Source organism: Dasypus novemcinctus, chromosome X (assembly GCF_030445035.2).
Source record: "Dasypus novemcinctus isolate mDasNov1 chromosome X, mDasNov1.1.hap2, whole genome shotgun sequence".
Lineage (NCBI taxonomy): Eukaryota > Metazoa > Chordata > Mammalia > Cingulata > Dasypodidae > Dasypus > Dasypus novemcinctus.
In genome coordinates, this window is record NC_080704.1 from 178,833,180 (window position 1) to 178,855,067 (window position 21,888).

Genomic DNA, 21,888 nt, shown 5'->3' on the forward strand with positions numbered 1-21,888 from the left:
TCTTCCTCCCGTTCCCCACACCCAGCAGCCCCCATGGCTACCGTTCCCACACCCATTCCACATTTTCTCTTTGGACATCGGATTGGTTGTGTCCATTGCACACCTATGTCAAGTGAGGGCTTAGATTGCACATGGGTACTGGATGCACTCTTCCCGCTTCTAGTTGTAGACACTCTAGGCTCCATGTTGTGGTGGTTGACCTTCTTCAACTCCATGTTAGCTGAGTGGAGTAAGTCCAATAAGTCAAAGTGTAGGAGCTGAAGTCTGTTGAGGCTCTGGGCCTGGGTGTCATATTATCAGTCCAGAGATTCAAATCCCCTACATATATCTTAAACCCAGCACCAACTACAATTCCAATAAAGTAGCATGCAAGTCTTGTGAAAAGAGATCCCCTCTGAGTCCATTTCCATCACACAGAAACACCAGCTCCAAAGAAGGGCCATCTGTCATGGCAGTGAACCCCTTCTGCCATGACCATAGAACCCGTGGGTCTCTTTATCCCTCAAAAGAACCAATACCTGGGGTTGTATCTACCTTATCTGTCTCTTAGACTCTGTTCAGTTGTACATAGGGGTATTCCTTCTGACAACCTCCAGACTCTTTTTTAGAGACTCACAGCCTTATAATCTCATTTCTCCTTTCCATTTCCCCCTTACATTAGGTCAAACCGCTTCCCGAAGTCATGTTATTATATGTAGACAGGTATATTCTGTTCCGCATTGAATCTTTAATTCAAGGTCATTTTCTAGTTGCTTCTTCAGCTGGTATGTGGTAGTGATCCCTCGGTGCCAGGGAGGCTCATCCCCGGGTGTCGTGTCCCACGCTGGGGGGAATGCATCACATCTACACGCTGAGTTTGGCTGTGAGAGTGGCCACATTTGAGTAACATGAAGGCTGTCAGGAGGAAACCCCCAGGCACAATGCTACTCTAGCCCTTGTTCTTATTGCAGGTGCATAGGCTCAAAAGTGTAGCCATTAGTATCAAGAGCCCACTGTTGGGCCCTCCTTCCTTCCTGGTTCTTGCCGTTGCACCTGGAGGATTGCCGCTGCTCTCCCAGGGCCCACAACAGTGACCCCCCGGCTAGGAGCCCAGTACCCCCCCAGCTGTTGTTTTTAATTGTTTCCACTATGAGTATATATAGACATTACCATATACCCTGGGCATATGCCCTGTATAACTCCCTGTCAACCATATATATCCTGTCAATAACATCCCATATCAGTATTCCTCCGCTGCCATTGTTGAACCACTCTGTGATCCAAAACTTCCCGTAAAGTGAATCCCAACATAATGTCAGCTTCAGAAGAGTCTTAGATCACCAAAATTCATATATACAATATACAGTATTTCAAGGGTTCCTAACTCTCCACATCCTCTCCAACACTTGTAGTTCCCAGTCTCTTGAATAGTGGCCATTCTGATAGGTGTGAAATGGTATCTCATTGTAATTTTGATTTGCATTTCCCTAATCATTAGTGATGTTGAGCATTTCTTCTTTTTTTTTTTTTTGCCATTTGTGTTTTTTCTTTGGACAAATGTCTATTCGAGTCTTTTGCCCATTTTTAAATTGGGTCATTCGTCTTTTTATTGTTGAGTTGCAACATCTCTTTATATGTCCTGGATATTAAACCCTTATCAGATATGTGATTTCCAAATATTTTCTCCCATTGAGTTGGTTGCCTTTTCACCCTTAAGACAAAGTCCTGTGAGGTGCAAAAGTGATTAATTTTGAGGAGGTCCCATTTATCTATTTTATCTTTTCTTGCATGTGCTTTGGGTGTAAGGTCCAAGAAACCAGCACCTACTACAAGGTCTTGAAGATGTTTCCCTATATTTTCTTCTAGTAGTTTTATGGTCCTGCCTTTTATATTTAGGTTGTTGATCCATTTTGAGTTGATTCTTGTATAGGGAGTGAGAGAGAGGTCCTCTTTCAATCTTTTGGTTATAGATATGCAGTTCTCCCAGCACCATTTGTTGAAGAGACTGTTTTGTCCCATTAACATTGACTTGGTAGGTTTGTCAAAAACCGGTTGACTGTATAGGTGAGGGTTTATTTCTGGGTTCTCAATTCTGTTCCACTGATTGATGTGTCTATCTTTATGCCAGGACCATGCTGTTTTGACCTCTGTAGCCTCGTAATGTGTTTCAAGGTCAGGCAGTGAAATTCCTCCCACATGGCTCTTCTGTTTTAGAATGCTTTTGACTATTTGGGTGCACTTTCCCTTCTGTGATGGTTAGGCTAATGCATCAACTCAGCCAGGTAATTGTGCCCAGTTGTTGGGTCAAGCAAGCACTGGGCTAGCTGTCAGACAAGGGCATTTATGGACTTAGTTACCACTGACTTTACTGCAGTGGTAAATCTTAGATAGCTGGTTACAATGACATCAATCAGGGAGATTGCCATCAGCAATGAGTGATGCTTAATCCAATCAAGTGAATGCCTTAAAAGGGGAAGTGATTCCAGCATTGAGAGAAAATTTCCCAGTTCATCTTTGGACAGCCAGCATCTCCCAGTACTCATCAAGAACCTTCATTGGACTTTCATTGGAGCCCCTGGTTGCAGCCTGCCTGCAGAACCTGGACTTGTGCATCCCCATAGTCACGTGAGAGACTCTGATAAAATAACATACTATTAACAGATATCTCTTGTTGATTCTGTTCCCCTAGAGAGCCCTGACTAATACACCTTCCAAATGAATTTGGTAATTGCCTTTTCTAATTCTGTAAAGTAAACTGTTGGGATTTTGATTGGTATTGCATTGAATCTGTAAATCAGTTTGGGTAAGATTGACATCTTCACGATATTTATTCTTCCAGCTCGTGAACACAGAATGTCTTTCCATTTATTTAGATCTTTTGAATTTTCTTTTAGTATTGTTTTGAGTTTCCTGTATATAGGGCCTGTACTTCTTTGGTTAAATTAATTCCTGATGATGGGAGAGAGTGTTGCTGTGGGGGGAGTGGGGGGCGGGGGCGGTGGGGTTGAATGGGACCTCATATATTTTTTTAATGTAATTAAAAAATAATAATAATAAATAAATATTTTTTAAAAAAATTAATTCCTAAGTATTTGAGTCCTTTTGTTGCTATTGAAAATGGAATATTCCCCCTGATTTCCTCCTCAGACTGTTCAGTACTAATGTACAAAAACATTACTGATTTTTTTGTGCTGTTCTTGTATCCTGCCACTTTGCTGAACTCATTTATCAGTTCAGGTAGCTTTGTTGTGGATACTTCAGGGTTTTCTAAGTACAGGATCATGTCATCCACAAACAGTGAGAGTTTTACTTCCTCTTTTCCTACTTGGATGCCTTTAGTTTTTTTTTCTTGTCTGATTGCCCTAGCTAGAACTTAGTACAGTATTGAATAACAATGGTGACAGTGGACATCCTTGTCTTATTCCTGATCTTAGAGGGAAAGCTTTCAACATTTCCCCATTGAGTACGATGTTGGCCGTGGGTTTTTCATATATGCCTTTTATTATATTGAGGAATTTTCCTTCTATTGCTATCTTTTAAAATGTTTTTAATCAAAAAAGAGTGCTGGATTTTGTCGAATGTCTTTTTTGTGTCGATTGAGATTATCATGTGTGTTGTTTCCTTCAATTTGTTAATGTGGTGTATTACATTGATTGGTTTTCTTATGTTGAACCAGCTTTGCATACCAGGAATAAATCCCACTTGGTCGTGATGTAAAAGTCTTTTGATATGCTGTTGGATTCGATTTGCTGTGGAATTTTAATAGTGATTGCATTGAATCATAGATCAGTTTGGCGGTTTCACCATCTTAACAATATTAAGTCTTCAATCCATGAACACGGAATGTCTTTCCATTTCTTAAGATCTTTAATTTTTTTCAGCAATGTTTCATAGTTTCAGTGTCCAAATCTTTTACCTCAATGGTCAAATTTCTTCCTAGATATTTTTTTCTTTTGGATGCTATCATAAATGGAATTGTTTTCTTTATTTCCTTTTCTGATTATTCATTGCCAGAGTATAGAAGTGCAACTGATTATGGGGTGTTGATTGATCTTGTATTCTGAAACTTGCTGGATTCTTTTATTAACTGTCATCATTTTTGTTTGGCTTCTTTGGGATCTTCAAGATATCGGGCTGTGTCGTTTGCATATAGACATGGTTTCACGTCTTCCTTTGGATCCGGATACCTTTTATTTCTTTTTCTTGCTTTATTGTTCTGACTAGAACTCCCAGTACAGTGTTGAATGGAAATGGGGAAAGCAGGCATTCTTGTTTGTTCCTAATCTTAGGGTGAAAGCTTTCAGATTTTCACCATTGTGTATAATGTTAGCTGTGGAGTTTTCCAAGATGCCCCTTTATCAGATCGAGGAAGATCTCTTCTCTCTTCCTAGTTTAAGTACTTTTTTTTATCATGAAAGGGTGTCGGATTTGTCTTCTCTGCTTCAAGTGAGACGTTCATATAGGCTTTTTCCCTTCATTCTATTCATGTCACGTATTACATTGATTTTCATTTGTTAAATCCCACTTGCTCGTGGTATATAATCCTCTCAATATGCTGCTGGTTTCCGTTTGCTAGTATCCCATCAAGGATTTTTGCATCTATTTTCATAAGAGATACTGGTCTGAAGTTTTCTTTTCTTGTGATGTCTTTGTCTGGCTTTGGCATTGGGGTAATACTGGTGTCATGGAATGAGTTAGGATGTGTTCTCCCCTCTTCCTTTTTGAAAGAGCTTGAGAAGGATTGGTGTTCTTCCTTAAATGTTTGGTAGAATTTACCAGTGAAGCCCTCTGGTCCAGGGGTTTACTTTTTGGGTAGGTATTTGTTTACTGATCCAATCTCTACTACTTAAAGGTCTGTTCAGATTTTGTATTTTTCTTTAAGTCTGTTTTGGTAGCTTGTAGGTTTCTAGGAATTTGTCCATTTCACCTAGGTTATCTAATTTTTTTGGCATACAGCTGTTCATGTTCTGATGGTCCTTATTTCTGAGGGTCGGTAGTAATGTCCCCACTTCTGACATTAACAGTTTAAGTCTTCTTTCCTTTTTTCTTAGTCGCTCTAGCTTGAAGGTTGTCAGCTTTGCTGATCTTTTTTAAAGAGCCACCTTCTGGCTTTGTGATTTTCTGTTTTTCTAGTCTCGATTTCATTGATCTCTGTTCTGATATTTTTATTATTTCTTTCCATTTGCTGGCTTTGGGTTTGACAGGTGCCCAACAGAGCATGGAAGCCAGAAGCTGGTCTGTCGCTGGCCGCCAGCCAAGATGAACAGGGCTCGGGCCAGGGTGACGGAGGGCAGGGATTGGGGCCTACATGTTGGTCTGGGCCTGGGCTTTGACCAGGTAGTGTGCTGCCAGGACGAGGAGCAGGGGCCTTGGGAGCACTGAACATTTTATAGAGATGTAAAAAACTAAAATCAAGTGGGACCATAGCTTCTAAGCCAAGAAGAGACGTGCAAGCCGGTGGCAGCAGGTGGATAGGGGAAGGGAGGGGCTCAGTGGCCTGGAAGAATCAAGTCTTCGACATGCTTAAGTCCTTCCCTTGGTTTGAACTTGATCTTGGGACCTCAGGAGTCAGTTGCATTCTGTTCTACTGCTGGGCTGCTTCCACCCTGAGAGGGGAGGCTTACAGGTGCCTCCAGAGCGGTGACCCGACTCGGACCACCCCACTTGCCCCAAGTTCACTGTCTGGCCTAGGGGAGCCCCGGGGACCATGGGTCTCAATGCAGGGTGATAGTGTACAAAGCGGGGAGACGCAGGGCTGGGAGGGAGGCGCAAGGAGGGGCACGCGCCCGAGGTGCCTCTACCATAGATGAAGTGTAGGCTGGGCTGTCCCTTCCACCACGCCAGCGTCGCCTCCGAGCATCTTCTGCCCTGTCTCATCTTGAGGGTAGATGCAGTTCTTCATTACAGCCCTTCCTGGCCCTTGTCACCTCCGTGTCTTTTCAAAATTGTTCTGCCGTAACCTTTGACATGTGCAAAAAATTCTTTCCAGCTTCATAACTTCTGAGTATTTATATGTCACGCATGTTTGTGCTGCTCCCCCCAGAGGTAACTGCTCCGCAAATGTTTCAGCCGCGTCTTCTCTCTGGTTCTGTTTCGCCCCAGCAGTTGTACCACTTGCGTGGGCGGCCCTCAGCCACCTCGTGTTCGGTTTGCTTGTGTTTGAGCTTGGAGGCCTGCTGCGTTCCTGTGCTCGCTGAAGCCTAGTTCCGTTTGCTGGTGCGTGGCCCTGGCTGGACGGAAGGGTCGCTCCTCCTGCTGACGGCCCCCTGGGCTGGGCCCCCCATTGGCCGTGATGATGGCTCAGACACGGCGGTATCAGCAGCCTCCCCTTCCCTTTCCGGGGATCCCGTCTCCTTGCCCACTGCCAGGCAGGACCCACTGCCGCAGGGATCAGGAGATCCACCGCGGCCACCTTTCGACACCCACAGAGCTAGGGACTAGTCACCACGGCGTTGTTGCTGGAACCCCAAACCCCGCTGCCCCGCTCGCCAGGAGAAGCAGGCAGAGGTGCAGGAAGGGGACCTCGCCCTGGCAGGCGGAATCTGTCACCTTGGCCCCCCGCACAGCCCCCCTCCAGGCTCCCCTCCTCCATGCGCTTCCTTCTCCCCACCGCTTACTGTTTTTTCTCTTTAAACCTCTTCTGCTTTGAAACATAACACACAGAGTGGCATCGCACAGTCGGCACCCCAAAGGCCCCTCTTCGTCCCCTCCCAGCACTTCCCTCTCCTTCCTTCCAAAGCACCCGCTCTGCTGGTTAACGTTGGGGGGCGCCTTGGCCAAGCCGAGTGCCAGGTGTGGAGGGATCAAGCCTGCGTCACCCTGAAGGCGTTTCGAGGACTGGGTCAGCCAACTCCAGTGAAGGAAAGCACCCTCGGTCATGCGGGGGGCCCTCCACCAAATAGTTGAAGGCCCTGAGAAAAACAACTGCGGTTTCCTGGAGAAGACGAAATTCTGCCCCGAGACTGTGGCATCAAATCCTGCCTGCCGGCCTCCCCTGCTGATTTCAGACTGGCCGGTCCCCACGAGCCTGGGGGCCAGTTCCTTCAAATCAGTCTCTCGACTGAACACATACATTTGTTTGTTGTCTGTGCGCCCACGTCAACTCTCCCGTTGGTTCTGTTTCTCCGGAACAGCTCCACCAGGCTAAATCCCGTGGTTGAGTGTCATCTGTATCCGACACAGAATCATTTGGTATGGAGGTTCATTCGCATCTGGCTTCTTTACTCCACGTTGAGAGGTTAATTCAAGGGGTGGCCCGGAACAGAGCTTGCTGGGTAGGATTCCCCCGTATAGACCGGCATGCCTTTGGCCCTTCTGCCCTTGGCCCTCGGGCGCCTTCCCACTGCCTGTGACGACCGAGGCTCCCGCGAACCATGGCGTGTGTGTCTTTCGCTGCGCGTATACGTGCACTTCAGCGGGCCCGTGTCTCGGCGTGGGTTTGCTAGGGCCCAGGGCAGACCTCTTTTCAACTCGGTCTTTTGCGTTTCTTTTCCTAGGAAATACCTGTTCCTTTCACTCTGCCCATTTTTCTATCGGGCTGTTGATCTTTTTCTTACCGGTTCATCGGAGTTCTTAATAACTGCTGGCTCTGATCCCCTGTATCGGTTATGTGACAACTACACGTCTCCTCTCCCTCTCTGTGGCTTGCCTGTTGATCTCTTAATGATGTCTTTGACGAACGGGCATTCTCTATTTTAATGTAGTCTAGTTTACCCTTGTTTTCCTTGATGATTAATATTTTAATGTCCTTTGTGAGAAGCCTGTCCTTACCCCCAAGGTTGTGAAAATATTCTCCTACATTATCTTCTGGAAGTTGTATTATTTTTCACACTTTTCAGCATGCTATGAGGCAGGGTCAGGTTTATTTCCATAGGGCTATCCAGTTGTCCCAGGAGCATTTACTGAAAAGATTGCTTTTGACCCATCGTCCAGAAATACCCCTTTTGTCACATAGCGAGGTGTCCGTGTAGGGGCGGGTCCCTTTCTGGGTGCTCCCTTTTACTTCCTGGTCCGTTTGTCTCTCCGCTGCATACTGCCGTAAGTGCTAGAGCTGCGCGGTAAGCCTCGCTGCCTGCTAAAGCAAGCCGCCTCGCCCTTGTTCTTCGAGAGGCCTCCTGAGGTTGCTGTGCTTCCGTATACAGCTTGTCAGCTTTCCCAAAGCCCGGGTGAGATTTTTTTTTAAGATGTATTTATTTACTTTAAAAAATAATTGATCCCCCCTCCGCCAGATGGTTCTCTCATCTGTCTGCTCATTGTTTGCTCGCCTTCTCCAGGAGGCCCCGGCACCAAACCCAGGACCTCCTACATGAGAGGCAAGTGCCCCACAGCCTGAGCCGCATCTGCTCCCCGTGGGCCGCGGTGTCTGCTGGCTTGTGGCATCACCTTGTTGTCACAGGAGGCGACATCTGCTCATTGAGTTTTAGGAGGCACCGGGACCTGAACCTGGGACCTCCCGTGTGGTAGGCAAGCGCCCAACTGGTTGAGCCACATCTGCTTCCCCAGTGAGATTTTTTTTTATATACTAAGCATTTTATTGTATGCTGCTGCCAGTGTTACAAAATAATTACCCTTGTGAAAGAGCAATTCATGGAAATTCAGAGAGGTTGATGTTAAAGAATGACAAAAGTAGAAGTTTGTATAGTATGGCACATGTGGTACCAGGATAAGCTTTTGTACGGGCTTCAAATTTAGCCCTCCTTTGACTCTTCACTGGTTCATGAAGAGTGGTTGAGAAAACCTTGGAAAGATTCATTTTACTACAAAATGGAGCAAACTTCCTGGGCTCGGAAAGGGCTTGGATTTGAAGATCCTCCGGGCAGCAGGGGATCGTGCTGAGCATTGTGCACACAGAATTGTTTCAGGGCTGCGGCAGCCTGGGACACCTTCCCGCGGTTGAGCCCCGGCCTCCAGCCGGAGCTGCTGGAGGCACCGGCCATGGCCTGCACGCCCAAGAACCCCCAACGAGATTTTGATTCGCGTCCTGCTGAATCCATAGACCTGCTTTGGAGAACTGACATGTGACCTCTCTTTATTGAGTCGGGTCTTCATTGTCTTCCAATAAAGTTTTATCATTTGTTTCAGATGCATCTGCCACCTCTTTTGTTCAGTTGGTGCCTAGACACCATGTAATTTTTGCCAAGGATGCCCCGTTTTAAAGTAAATTTTTCTCATTGTTCGTATGGATTGTATTTTAGATTATATATGTTTTCTAATTGTTTATGTGTCTAGAATTGCAGTTGATTTTTGTGTACTGATCGATCTTATAGCTGGGAACCTTTATAAACCCCTATTTCCAGAAAATTGGCCTGTAAAGTCTTTGGGGTTTTCTGTGTAGACAAGCCTATCGCCCACAAATAATGCCAGTTCTGTTTCCTTCCTTCCGATCATTAGACCTTTCATTTCCATTCCTCGCCTTCCTGCTGCTCCGGTGCTGCCAGTCAGCATGGGATAGGAGCTTCAACATCAAACGTGATATTTACAGTAGGTCTTTTATAGATAGTGTCTCTCAGGTTAAGCAATTCCCCTCTATTATTTCTTTTTTTCCATTGTGGACATTTCATCTAGTGCTGCCTCTGCATCTATTGAAATAATCATATGGTTTTTCTCCTTTAATCTGTAAACGTGGTCAGTGGCATTTATAGATTTTACAATCATTTAGCCATGATAGATTATCTTTTTTTTTTTTTCAGGAAGTATCAGAGATTGAACCCAGGATCTCATACAGGAGAAGCAGGCGCTTACCACTGAGCTACACCCACTCCCCAGATCATCTTTTTTTTTTTAAGATTTATTTTTTTCTCTCTCCCCACCCCCTCGTTGTTGGCATTTGCTGTGTTTGTTGTCTTTGTTTCTTCAGGAGGCACCAGGAACCAAACCTGGGACCTCAGATATGAGAGGGAGGTGCCTAATTGCTTAAGCCACCTCCGTTCCCTGCTTTGTTGTATCTCTCGTTATGTTTTTCCTCGTGTCTCTTGTTGCATCATCTTGTTGCACCGGCTTGCCGCACCTGCCCGTTGTGCCAGCTCGCTGTCTTCTTTAGGAGGAATTGGGAACCAAACCACGGACCTCTCATATGGTAGGCAGGAGCCCAATTGCTTGAACCACAACTGCTTCCCAGATTATCTTCTTTATTTATTTTTTAAAGATTTATTTATTTTTCTCCCCCGCCCCTCATCCCGGTTGTCTCTTCTCTGTGTCTATTTGCTGCATCTTGTTTCTTTGTCCGCTTCTGTTGTTAGACTGCACAGGAATCTGTGTTTCTTTTTGTTGCGTCATCTTGTGTCAGCTCTTGGTGTGTGCGGCACCATTCCTGGGCAGGCTACACTTTCTTTCGCGCTGGGCGGCTCTCCTTACAGGGCGCACTCCTTGCGCATGGGGCTCCCTACGTGGGGGACACCCCCTGCGTGGCAGGGCACTCCTTGCGCGCATCAGCACTGCGCATGGGCCAGCTCCACACAGGTCAAGGAGGCCCGGGGTTTGAACCATGGACCTCCCATGTGGTAGACGGACGCCCTAACCACTGGGCCAAGTCCGCCGCCAGATTACATTGATGGAGTTAGCTTGCTAATACTTTGTTTTGAATTTTGCATCCATGTTCATGAGTGAAATTGGCCAGTACATTTCCTTTCCCATGCTGTCCTTGTCTGATTTGGATATCAGTATTACTCTGGTCTTCTAGAATGAATTGGGGAGTATTCTTTCTTTCTCTACTTTCTGGAAGTTTGTGTAGGATTGGAATATGGTCCTTAAGCATTTGGTAGAATTTCCCTGTAACACCGTCTGATTCTGGCAATGTATTTCTTGAAAGATTTTTAACTGCTCATTCAATGTCTTTAGTGGCTTATAGGGTTTCCATTTCTTTCTGAGGCTGTTATATTTTTCTAGGAAATTTCACATTTAATCTAAGCTTTCAAATTTACGGGCATAAAGTTGATCAAACTACTCATTTGTGTTGTTTTAATTTGTATAATAGTTTTCTTTTCCATTACTGTTATTTATGGTATTTTTCCTTGATAAGTCTCAACAGACAGCTATTTCATCAGCCTTTTCAACAAACCAACTTCTGGCCATCAATCATCTGTTACTGCGTTTTTAAGATTTCATAATTGTTCTTTTCTTAAGCCCCCCGTTCTACTTCCTTTAGGCTTGGACTATTGTTTTTCTCCCTTTTGAAACTGGATGCAGAGCTCATTCATTTTCAGCCTTTTCCTCTTACTAGCATTAAGCTTTAGGCTATAAATTTCCCTCTAAATACTACGTTCACTGCCTTCTGCTGGTTTCAGTAGATAAGTTTGTATTACCATTCAGTTCTAAATATTTTGACTTCAAGTATGATTTTTTCTGTTTTTCCTATAAGTTATGTAGAAGCGTGTTTGTGCAGAAAAGACTTACCGTAGCAGGAGGCTTAAGTGCTGTCTTCTGAAAGACCTGCTGACAGGCTTGGCCCTTCTCCTTCTGTTCTCCCTAACTCTTCACCTCTCCCTGTTTTCCTTCTCATCTCCCTGTGCTACATTCTTGGTGATGTCTTCAGCTCCCCCTTCCAGCTAATGCTCTCTTCAGCTATGTCCAATCTGATAAATATGAGCCCTACTGGTAGGGTTGTTTTTTTTTTTAATTTCAACAATTATATTTTTAAGTTTCATGTGGTTCTTTTTCAAATCTGTTGCAGGGAGGGCCAGCAGGTGGGAGTGCAAATTATTATAGCTATTTTGGAGAGCCATTTGGCATTATGACCCAGCAGCTCCGTTTCTGGATGTATGTGCAGAGAGGCCATGTAGAAGAGTGTTCTTTGTGGTGATGTTTGTAATACTGGAAACGACTGGACAGGTTTTCCACAGGAGCATGTACAGACTGTGATATGTTCACATGATGGAAGACTGTACAGCAGTTACAGTGGTGTTGGGTTGAACCCTGTGAAATCGCTCATGTCCAGCTGTTTCAGCAGCAGATACCGCAGTTTCACGTGGTTCGACCTTGTACTAGAGGTCCCTCTATCAACATGGAGAAATCGCAACATATTGTTGAGAGAAAAAGCGTCAAATTGCAAAAGCATCTATGTAGCATACCTTCTATGTCAAGTTTAAAAACCTGCAAAACAATATTTACATAATATTTATGGAGACAGGTAGTTAAAAATACAAGAACCTGAAAAAAAGGAACCTTCTCTAATATGCTATAAAATTAAGGGTTCTTTCTGAAATGTACTTGATACTTCCAAGTGGATATGAAATAGACACCTGAAAAAAGGACCTTACAGGTGGACCACAATCTGTTGTTACCTGTATTTAATTACAGGTGTTTCTTTTTTCCCCAAAATGATTTTTGTCTCCTGCTTTTAATTTATTTCTCTATCCCCGCCCCCCATGGTTGTCTGCTCTCTGTGTCCATTCGCTGTGTGATCTTCTGTGTCCACCTGTATTCTTGTCAGTGGCACTGGGGATCTAGATCTTTTTTTGTTGTGTCAGCTGTGTCAGCTCTCCATGTGTGTAGACCCACTCCTGGGCAGGCTGCCCTTATCCCACTGGGCAGCTCTCCTTTCGGGGTGCACTCCTTGTGGGGCTCCCCGACACGGGGGACACCCCTGCGTGGCACGGCACTCCTTGCATGCATCAGCACTACACATGGGCCAGATCACCACACGGGTCAGGACGCCCGAAGTTTAAACCCTGGATCTCCTGTGTGGTAGGCGGATGCTCTATCAGTTGATCCAAATCTGCTTCCCTCCTGCTCATTTTTTTACAGCTGCGCCCCGGACATTTTTCATCCTTCTCTTGTGCAACCCCCTTTCCTTTCCTCCAGCATTTCCATCACAACAGGGATGTGTGTTCTTAGCTGTTCAGCCATCTCAGTGAGATCTTCTGGAGAAACTGGGGGCCCAATCTGACGATGCTTTTCTCTAGAGGATTGGTTTCGGCTTCTGCCAGGGCCCCCAGCTTAATTTAGGTGTCCCACTTTCCACCTTGCTGGTCTCCGGACCACAGCCCCGCGGGGCCCCTCGGAGACCATGAGCCCCACATCTGACATGTCCCTCTGACAGCTGCTTAGCACGCAGGGCTTTTGCAAGCACCCTGCTAGCTTTGGGTTTTGATTTGTTTTTTTGTTTTTTGGCTTTGAAGCCTGTCTGTTAGCCTCGCTCTGCCTCATCTGCAAAATAAGGATATTAATACCTACTCCTGCAAGGTTGTTATGGGGATTACAGAAAATAAGTGCTGGGTACACAGGGAGAGCTAGAAGCGTGTCTCCCCAAGCAGCCGGCCCTCTGTCATCTCCTGTCCCCAGCCCTACAGAGAGGCGGAGGAAAAATGGCACAACACAGATTCTTTATTCAAAAAACACATGAAAGCCCAGGCCCCAAAGGACCCGAGTGCAGTGGGGGAGGCAGAAAGCACGGAGTAGTGGGTGGCCCCCTGCGCTCAGGCCCCCACTGCAGGCTCCTGGCCCAGGGCTGCCCTTTCTGCCCGCAGCCCTGAGCCAGGTCCTGCCTGAGGCCCACGGGACGCCCACGGGACACCCGTGGGCGCAGAAGGGAGACTGGCTCCCGGCCATCCCTGAGGAGGTGCGAGCTCACCTGCCCAACTGCTTGCTCGCCTGCCTGCTCCCTGCTTCCCCCGCCGCCACCCTTTGAGAGAACATCGGAAGGAACGGAGGAAGGAGGCCCCTGCCCGAGCGCCTTCTCCCCTGCTTGGCCAGGTGGGACGAGCGGCAGGGGCTCTTCTTAGAACCGAGGAAGAATGGAGGAGAACCCGCGAGGGGCAGGACCGGTCTAAAGCCTAGTCAGTCCCGGCCCCGGCCCTGCGCGGGGCGGGAGTCCACCAGGCAGCCCCATCTGCCAGGGCCGGGGTGGGACAGCCGCCTCGTCCCCCAGGGCCAAGGTCAGTTCTGTGGCCGGCTGGAGGCCCGCCTATCTGGAGGGCTGGAAGTGGTTGTGGAGCTGCTCAGCCTGCGTCTTCAGGCGCTGGAATTCCTCCTGAATGAAGTCAGTCAGGGCCTTGCGCATTTCCACCTGAGGGGAGAGGCCAGGCAGGCCTTGGCCCTGGGAGGGAGGCGTGCCCTGCCCCGACTTCCCCCAGAGCCAAGGCCAAGGCCAGGGAAGGCGGGGAGGAGACTCACCACAGGCGTGTTGTCCGCGCGGAGCCGCTCGAGCACCGGCAGGGCGCTGAAGGGCTTCCCGATCAGCACGGTGATTCTCTGTGGAGAAGGCAGGCCACCGGCAGGTGACAGCAGCAGGGCTGGGGGCGGCAGGCCAGCCCCCCCGGGGAGCCCGGAGCCGCAGGTCGGTCCCCAGTGAGCTGTGGGCCCCCTCCAGGCCACGCTGGCCAGTCTTCAGCCCGAGCTGGGCAGGCCCAGGGCTGTTGGGCCTTCTGGAACCCGAGCCCTTACTCCAGGCCCGGCCCGGCCTGCGGCTCACCCCTCGGCCTAATTTCCCTTTTTCTTTCTTTCTTTTGAGGTTCCAGGACTGGGGCTTGAACCTGGGACCTCATGTATAGGAAGCCGGAGCTCAACTACTGAGCCACATCAGCTTCCCAGTTGATTTTTCCATTTGTTTGCTTTTTGTTTCTAGGAGGCACCGGGGGCTGAACCTTTTCTTTTTGTTTTTAGGAGGCACTGGGGACTGGAACTGGGACCTCCCATGTGGGAAGCAGGAGTTCAACCGCTTGAGCCACATCCCCTCCCCCCATTTCCTCTGCAAACATTCTAACAGCCCCTGGTGCCGGGAAGTCCTTCTCTTTGCGCAGCTCAGTTCCCCTGTGCTGCAGCCTGAAGCTCAGCTCTTCCGGCATCTGGCCTCAGTGGTGCCGAGCGGGAGACACGGGGATGGCAGAGAGGAGGTCCCTGCCCCCTACCCACCTGTCCAAAGCGGGGAAAGTAGGGTGGGTTGTTTGGAAGGACATCGTTCATTCCTGCAGTGTGGGGGGGAGGCAGGTGTCAGGGAGAGGCAGGTGTGGGGGGACCGGGGCCCCCTCCCAGCTGAAACACCCCAGCCACAATCTCAGGAAGCGCCCCGCCTCCCTGCCCCCACCCGCCCCTCTGCCCCGGTCCCCAGGCAGCGGCCTGCCCCCCCCCCCCCCCCCCCGCCGAGGGAAGCTTACCAACATGCCACAGCGGCAGAATGACGGGGTTGAGTTTGCACTCGGCAATCAGGCGCCCGATTCCTGCCCCAAGGAGGGACAGAGACGTGGGTGGGAGCTGAGCCCAGCTGCTGCGCGCCGCCACCGCGCCCGCCCCCAGTTCAGACCGCAGGTCCTGGCTGCAGCACCTGTCCCTGTCCTGCCACTGCCAGCACACCCATCCGCCAAGGACCAGGCCAGCCAGCCCGAGAGAGGCGGGAGGCCAGTGCGGCGCCCCTGGGCTGGAGGGTGCCCCCCCCCAGCTGGCCGGCAGCCCCTTACCCCACTTGAAGCGCAGGAACTCGGAGCTCATGTTCACTTTCCCTGTGGAGACAGGGCAGAGGAGGGGCTCGGGGGCCGGGCGGGAGAGCCGGTCCTGCCCGCGCGTGGGGGCGCTCGGCCCCTGCCCTTCCCCACTGACCTTCCGGGAAGATGTGCACCCAGTCCCCGTGGTTGAGCTTCTCCAGGATGAAGTCCATCCCCTTCTGATAGACGCCGTCTCCTGGCCGAGAGGAGGCCCTTCCCCATCAGTGGTCAGTGCCCTCCCCAGGGGGGCCCCAGCAGCCTGGCCTGGGCTCCAGATCTTGATGGAACGGGCCCTTGGCCTGGGGGCCTGTGCTGTGGGGGGCCCCCCCACCCGCTGGGAATGAAGCAGCGGCGCCCGCACGTGCTTCTTCGCCGCCCCCCTGGGAGCCCGCTGCCCACTTGGACGCTCGAGTGGCCTTCTCTTCCGGCCTCCCCAGCTCCTGGCCACACCTTGGAGGTCCTCCCGTGAGCGATTGCCCTAGACGCCCGTGAAGTGGCTGCCGTGTGCGCTACCGGGATTCTGCATTTGGAAGGTCCTCCACCTGCCTGCGGCCCCTCTTCTTTCCTTGTGCCTCTGGGTCCAGCTTGTATCACGGCCTTCCCTCCCCAGCCGGGGCTGGGGGCCACCTTCAACCTGCCCGCCATCGACCCCAGGTCAAGCCTATCACCAGCTGCTCCTTGCTGGGACGAGGCAGCCAGAGCACTCCAAGCCAGGGCTGGGGTCCTAGACCCCCGGCCCTTCCCACGGTAACTGCTCAGCAGGCCCCACTCGCCCTTCCAGGCTGACAACACCCTGGGACCATTCCCACGAAAGCCAATGGGACTTTTTCCCACCAGGCCTCATGGGAGCTGGAGAAAACGCAATAGAAAGCGTCATGGAGGGCGCGGGAAAAAACTCGGAATGGCTAGACTGAAAAAAAAGTGGCATTGCCCTGATCGCGGTCCTAGCCACATCTGCCTCTGAGCTTCGGAGATGTGGTACTGACCTGGAGAGAAGGCAGCGCAAGCCTAGGCCTAAGAGGCCTGGCAGCCAGCGGCTCTGACAGATGCCAACAGAGCAGGCCGCGGGGGCTTTCAGCCCGCAGGGCTTGGAGACAGGCACAGAAGACTTACTGTCCCCACACAGTCAGGAGCTCGTGGGCCTTGGTGGTGTGAAAGGACCGGTGTAGCTGGCAGACAGGAGAAGAGGGGGGGAGGCTGCAGGGCCGGGGAGGGCGGCATCCTTGGCTTAGAAAGGGGCCTGCAAGGGGCCAGCTCACCCGGACGGGGCGAGAGGCAGGCAGCCAGAGCCCCAAGACCACCTCTGGGCAATGCCAAGAATGGACCCTGAGCTGCTTCTCCGGAAGGTGCTGGTCAGGGACCCAGTCTCAGCCCACTGCCACCCCAGGGGCCTGGTTTGGAGAGCACCTTCAGATGTGTGTATTCCCGGGGTGTGGGAAACCCCTTTTCCCTCCTGGAGGCAGCAGATCACGGGGGCAAAGAGCCAGGGGAGGAATGGCCTTCCAGGGCAGAGGGCGGTCTCCATGGGTGCGGCGTCCTTTCCCACCCAAAGCCCCCATGGCGACCCAGCCGTAGAGCTTGTGGTGGAAAAAAGAATCCACGCGGGGAGCAACAGCCTCCGTAACTTTTAGCTTTCACCTGTGCTATTTCTACTCAGTGGTAGAGCATGTGTAAAATAGCTGCCAGGTTACCCTACAGCCGGGTCGAGGCTGAGGGAAGAGGGAACACTGAACACGCCAAATCCTTCCTTTGCTTCAGTCACATGTTACCTTGTCAGACAGAGAGACTGCAAAGAAAGGAGAAACAGACGCAGCAGGCCTGCGCCAGAGATGGCGGACGGAGGAAGTGAGGTGGGGGGAGGGGGAAGGGAGCACAGTCCTCATCTCTCAGAGCAGGAAGTCGAGAAACATCGGCCCCACTTGGTAGCCAAGGTGTCATGGTCACTGCCCACTGCTCTAGAGAAATGGAAGCAGCCTCCGAAAGGGGCAGAAAGAGCAAGCGTTCCCGGCAGGTGCAGCTGGGGCTTCGGGAGGGCGAGCCCGCGGCTCTTCCTGGAAGGCCCCCTCCTTACCGTGTGAGGTGACTTCACTGGCTTTTGGCATGTTCTGCTTTGACAAATAATAAACTCCCTCGACCCTCTGATATGCTTTGGTTATGTCCTCCTCTCGCCTTCCTCAGACCAAAGCTCTGGAAGGGTGGCCGCCCCCACTGTCTCCACTCCCCCTGCCATCGCCAGAGCAAGCTGACTCCTGTGGCCATGACTCCCTGGAACGGCTTCCCTGGGGCCGCCAGCACCTTCTGGGATGCCCCAGACCCCCGGTTTTTTCCTTTCCTCTAGCCACTTTTTATCTCCTTTGAGGATTCCTCTGGCTCTGATTTCTCTCTCCTCTGCCCCCAGAATCATGCCTCTATGTGGATTCATTTGTGATTGAGTCCCCAATATCTTTCTCTATTTCAGATCATTCTTTTGCATTCCAAGCCTGCCCGTCCCATTGCCACCTGGACTGCTCCCCCTCCATGTGGTATAGGCTCCTCGGGTGCAGCCCTGTTCCAAACTGAGCTCAACCCATCCCCTCCCCCCCAACAACCCCCACACCTGCTTCCCCCCTTCCCTCCACCGCAGCAAAGGCAGTACCATCCAATCCTCCCAGTGGCTCGGGCCAAAAACCTAGTGTTACCTTTGATTTGTTTTTCCCTCACTCCCACCCACATCCGACCCATCAAGTCCTGGGGACTCTGCTTCCAAAGCATGTCCCAAAGCTGTCCCCTTCTGCTCTCCGGTTACCACCCAAGGCCCAGCCACATCAGCTCTGCTGCCAGAATTCCTCACCGGCCTCCCTGCCTCCAGCCCTGCCAGGGTGTGCTCCGGCAAAAGCACAGCTATAAACATGCTCCTCCCCTGATGAGAACACAAAGTCCAAAATTCTTAACGTGACATTCCACAACCTTCAACATGTTCTAGCTTTCTTTCTGACCTTCTCTGTGCCTGGCACACGCTTGCTTGATCTACAACACTTTTCCCTTCATTCTCTCCATGGGAAAAATTTTATTCCCCCCGCCCTCCCCCTGAATTTGAATCCCAGCTTTGCCACCTTGGGCCAGTGGCTCATTCCCTCAGAGCCCCTTTTCTTTGCCTGTATAATGACCCCTCCCTCCTGGGGTGCTTGAGAATGATCAGACCCCTCACCCCACAAGCCTCTTTATTCTCCCGGAAGCAAAAGCCTCTGGCTGCTGGCACCTGCCACTGCAAGCACAGCCCTGCCGCCAGCGAGTGTCTTAGCGACCTCCCCAGAGAAGGGGCTGTGGGTAATTCCTTGTTGTCATCTAATGCCCCAGCTCCATGTAGGCACAATCCAGGGTCAGCCACAGTGAACGGAGGGCTCTCCCACAAGCCATCCCTCCAGGGAACCCCTGTGCACAGGGTGCAGCAGCCCCCAGCCTCCCTGGCTTCCAGGCTGCCTGTCCCATGTGGGACCCTCCCCCCCCAAGAAGGCCTAGAGAAGGGTCCTTCTCCCCACCGGCCCACCGCCCCCTCCGGAGGTGTAGCTCACCTCGGCACACGGGCACGCACTTGCCCAGGCTGAAGAAGTGGGAGTGCAGCTCCTTGGTGAAGCAGATGTCTGCAGCCGCAGGGGTCCTGGAGGCAGGTACAGACCAGTCACCCACCCTCCCTGCCCACCCCCAGCATGATGCCCGAGGGGCCCCTGCCTCCTCACCAACGCATCAACTTCAAGTTCCAGATGTGGCGGAGTTTCAGGATCCCTAGAGAACAGAAAAGGCTTTGCACCCCCACTTCCCTGATCACCAGGGAGCCCCTTTTCTCTCCCCACTTCAGGGAATGAGGGACAAGGGCAACTGCACTACCAGTTCCCTACAGCCCAGAGCAGCATCTTCCAGGCACTCTGGCTGGACCCCAAGATCTCCCTGACTCCCCATATCTTAGCATTCACCACGTCTGGTCTTCCTACCTCCCAAATACATACTTTTTTTAAAAAAGAAAAGGCAGTACCAGGGATTGAACCCGGGACCTCCTACGGTGAGCAGGTGCTCAGTCACTGAGCTATGCCCACTCCGCCCAAGTGTATCCTGACAATGCCCATTCTTTTCCACCTCACCCTCCCCTGCTACCACCTTGGGCTGGGCTGCTGGACGGCTCCAAAGCCTCCTTCCTGGCCTCCTGGGAGCCACCTGTGGCATCCAACATGCCATTCTCCCCACAGCAGTCAGCGTGAGCCCTGAAAGGCTCCAATCTGACCAGGTGGCTTCCTGTCACCTCTAGGATAGGGTTACTGCCTCTGCCCCCCCACACACACACATACACCCCGTCAGGAGTGTAGCTGGAGCCAAGCGACTCCCCGTGCAGTCTGCTGAGCGGGAACTTCTAGATGAGGTAACCAAGCTCCCAAAAGGGGTTGGCCGAAGGGCCGCAAACCTGGGACAAGGACACAGGTCTTCCAGGTGTATCCCAGAGCTATCTCAGTAGGATACTCTATGGTCCCTGGATTTTTGCCCAAGACTCTCTGGGACCTTCAACAATTCAGAGGACAGAGGAAGGTTCCACAGGCCTGGGAGCCCCGAGACCGTGCTGTGCGGCCACTTCCTCCCTTACTCCTTCCCCGCCTCTCCCGCGATTTCTGACGCCCTGTCCAAACCAGACCACGTTTCCAGCGGAGCCTGAAGGATGGGCACCCCCACAGCAGGAGTGGCGCGCCGGGCGAGTCCAACAGCCCGCTCAGAAGGGCGATCGTCCCGTTTGCTCTGCCCCTGTCCCCGCTCCCGCCCTGCCTCCGTGCGCCCGGGTACCCCAGAGATGAGGGTCATCCATGCACGACTGGTGGTTGGAGACGGTGATGAGGGGGGTGGCCGGGCCCCGGTTCTCGATGAGCTCGTACAGCACCTCCTTGTTGTGCACGGTGAGGCGGTTCATGTACTCTGGGGGGAAGGGGGCAGAGCGGCAGTGGGGGTGGGGGTCGGCCAGCCCGCGCCCACCCCGATCCCAACTCCGGCCGCGGCTGGGGCCCACTCACTGGTCCAGAAGCAGCTGTAGGTGCCCACGAGGCCCATGACGACGCTGCTGGCCAGGGTCCAGGTGAGCGGCGGCACCGAGGGGAACGGCCATTTCACCTGGAGGGGCATCTCCCCCCCCCAGCCCGCGGCCGCCCGAGGGGCGGGTCGCCCCGCGGCCCGGGGCCGCGGCCCGGGCGCGTCAGGAGACAGGGGCCTGGTGGCCTCGCGGGTGCGCGCAGAGCCGGGCCCGGGCGCGCCCTCTCGCCATCGAGAGCCGCGACCCGTGTGAGGAGCCGGGGCCGCCGTGGGAACCACCGGCCGCGCACCCGCCGGAAACCGAGCCGGGCCGCCTGTCGCAAAACGGGCGCGGGCCCCTTGACGGCAGCGGGGCCGGGGCCGCGGGGCGGGGCCCTCGCTCTGGCCCCCGCCCCTGGCCCCGCCCCCAGGCGGGGGGGGGCCGTGCGCGCCCCTTTGTCTCCCCAGTTCGTCCCCAGAAATACGCCTGTGTGGCACCTGACGCCACTCCGAAGATCGGGGCTGGCGGGACACTTCTGCTTTATTTCTTGAGGGGAGAGTCCCATAACCTACAGTTTTCCCATCGGGACCTTTTTTTTTTTTTTCCTTTTTTCTCTTTAAATTTTTATGGGCCCATTTTAAAGGGAATAATCCAGCGGCTCGAAGGACATTCACAAGGCTGTGCAGCCACCATCTCCATCCAGTTCCAGGACACTGTCATCGATGTAGGCTCTGGGTGGGGGACTGTTCACCTCTTCCTAACCTGGGCTGGATGTGTCCCGAGCTGTGCATGTGGGACAGTGAGACCTGCAGCCCTGCCCTTGGTAACCATGACAACAACTCCAGTCCCAGAAAACCAGTGTAGCAAGGCAAACTCTATAAACTTAAAGTATTCAGGGAAAATGCAAACCAAAATGCGCTAAAAGCTTTTCCAGAATGTATGAAGTCCATGCCAAAAGCTTACCTAGGATGTGGAAGATACATGTTAATTCAAGCTTATTGAGCACTGAAACAAAAGACCATTTGGCCCTTCCTCTGTATAAAAAGAACTCAAAAAGCTTGTTCCGGGCTCGGATTTTGGCTGAGAAGCTCCGAGCCCGGCCAGTCATAAATAAATCTGTTCCTTCCCAAAATTATTCCTGAATCCTGACCTTTCAATACACAAATAACTGAACCTCTCTCAACTTCTACAACATCATTACCCCAAAAAGGAAGCCTTGTACCCGTTTGACAGTCACTCCCGGCCGCCTCTCCCCAGCCCCGATCTGCTTTGTCTCCAGGGATTTGCTGGTTCTGGAAAACTCATCTAAATGGGGCTCAACAGACGGGGCCGCTGTTGTCTGGTCTCTTTTCACCCAGCGTGAGGGTTTGTGAAGTCCACCGGCATTGGAGCCTGCTTGAACCTGGCTCTTTTTTACCACCGTATAATACGCACCACTGTATGGCTGGCCCCATGTTGTTTATCTGCCTATCA

The 21,888-nt window shown here is 51.6% G+C and overlaps 1 protein-coding gene across 1 annotated transcript; it reads right to left on the minus strand.

Moving 5' to 3' along the window:
• Window positions 1-13,281: 13,281 nt before the first annotated feature.
• On the minus strand, window positions 13,282-20,744 carry TAFAZZIN (tafazzin, phospholipid-lysophospholipid transacylase). Its single transcript, XM_058292089.2, has 10 exons — window positions 20,420-20,744; window positions 20,196-20,324; window positions 19,109-19,154; window positions 18,944-19,029; window positions 15,508-15,588; window positions 15,369-15,410; window positions 15,069-15,131; window positions 14,827-14,879; window positions 14,089-14,166; window positions 13,282-13,981 (listed from the first exon to the last, which is right to left on the minus strand). The coding sequence occupies exons 1-10, from the start codon at window positions 20,526-20,528 to the stop codon at window positions 13,880-13,882; spliced, it is 789 nt and encodes a 262-aa protein (XP_058148072.1). The 5' UTR covers window positions 20,529-20,744; the 3' UTR covers window positions 13,282-13,879.
• Window positions 20,745-21,888: the final 1,144 nt, after the last annotated feature.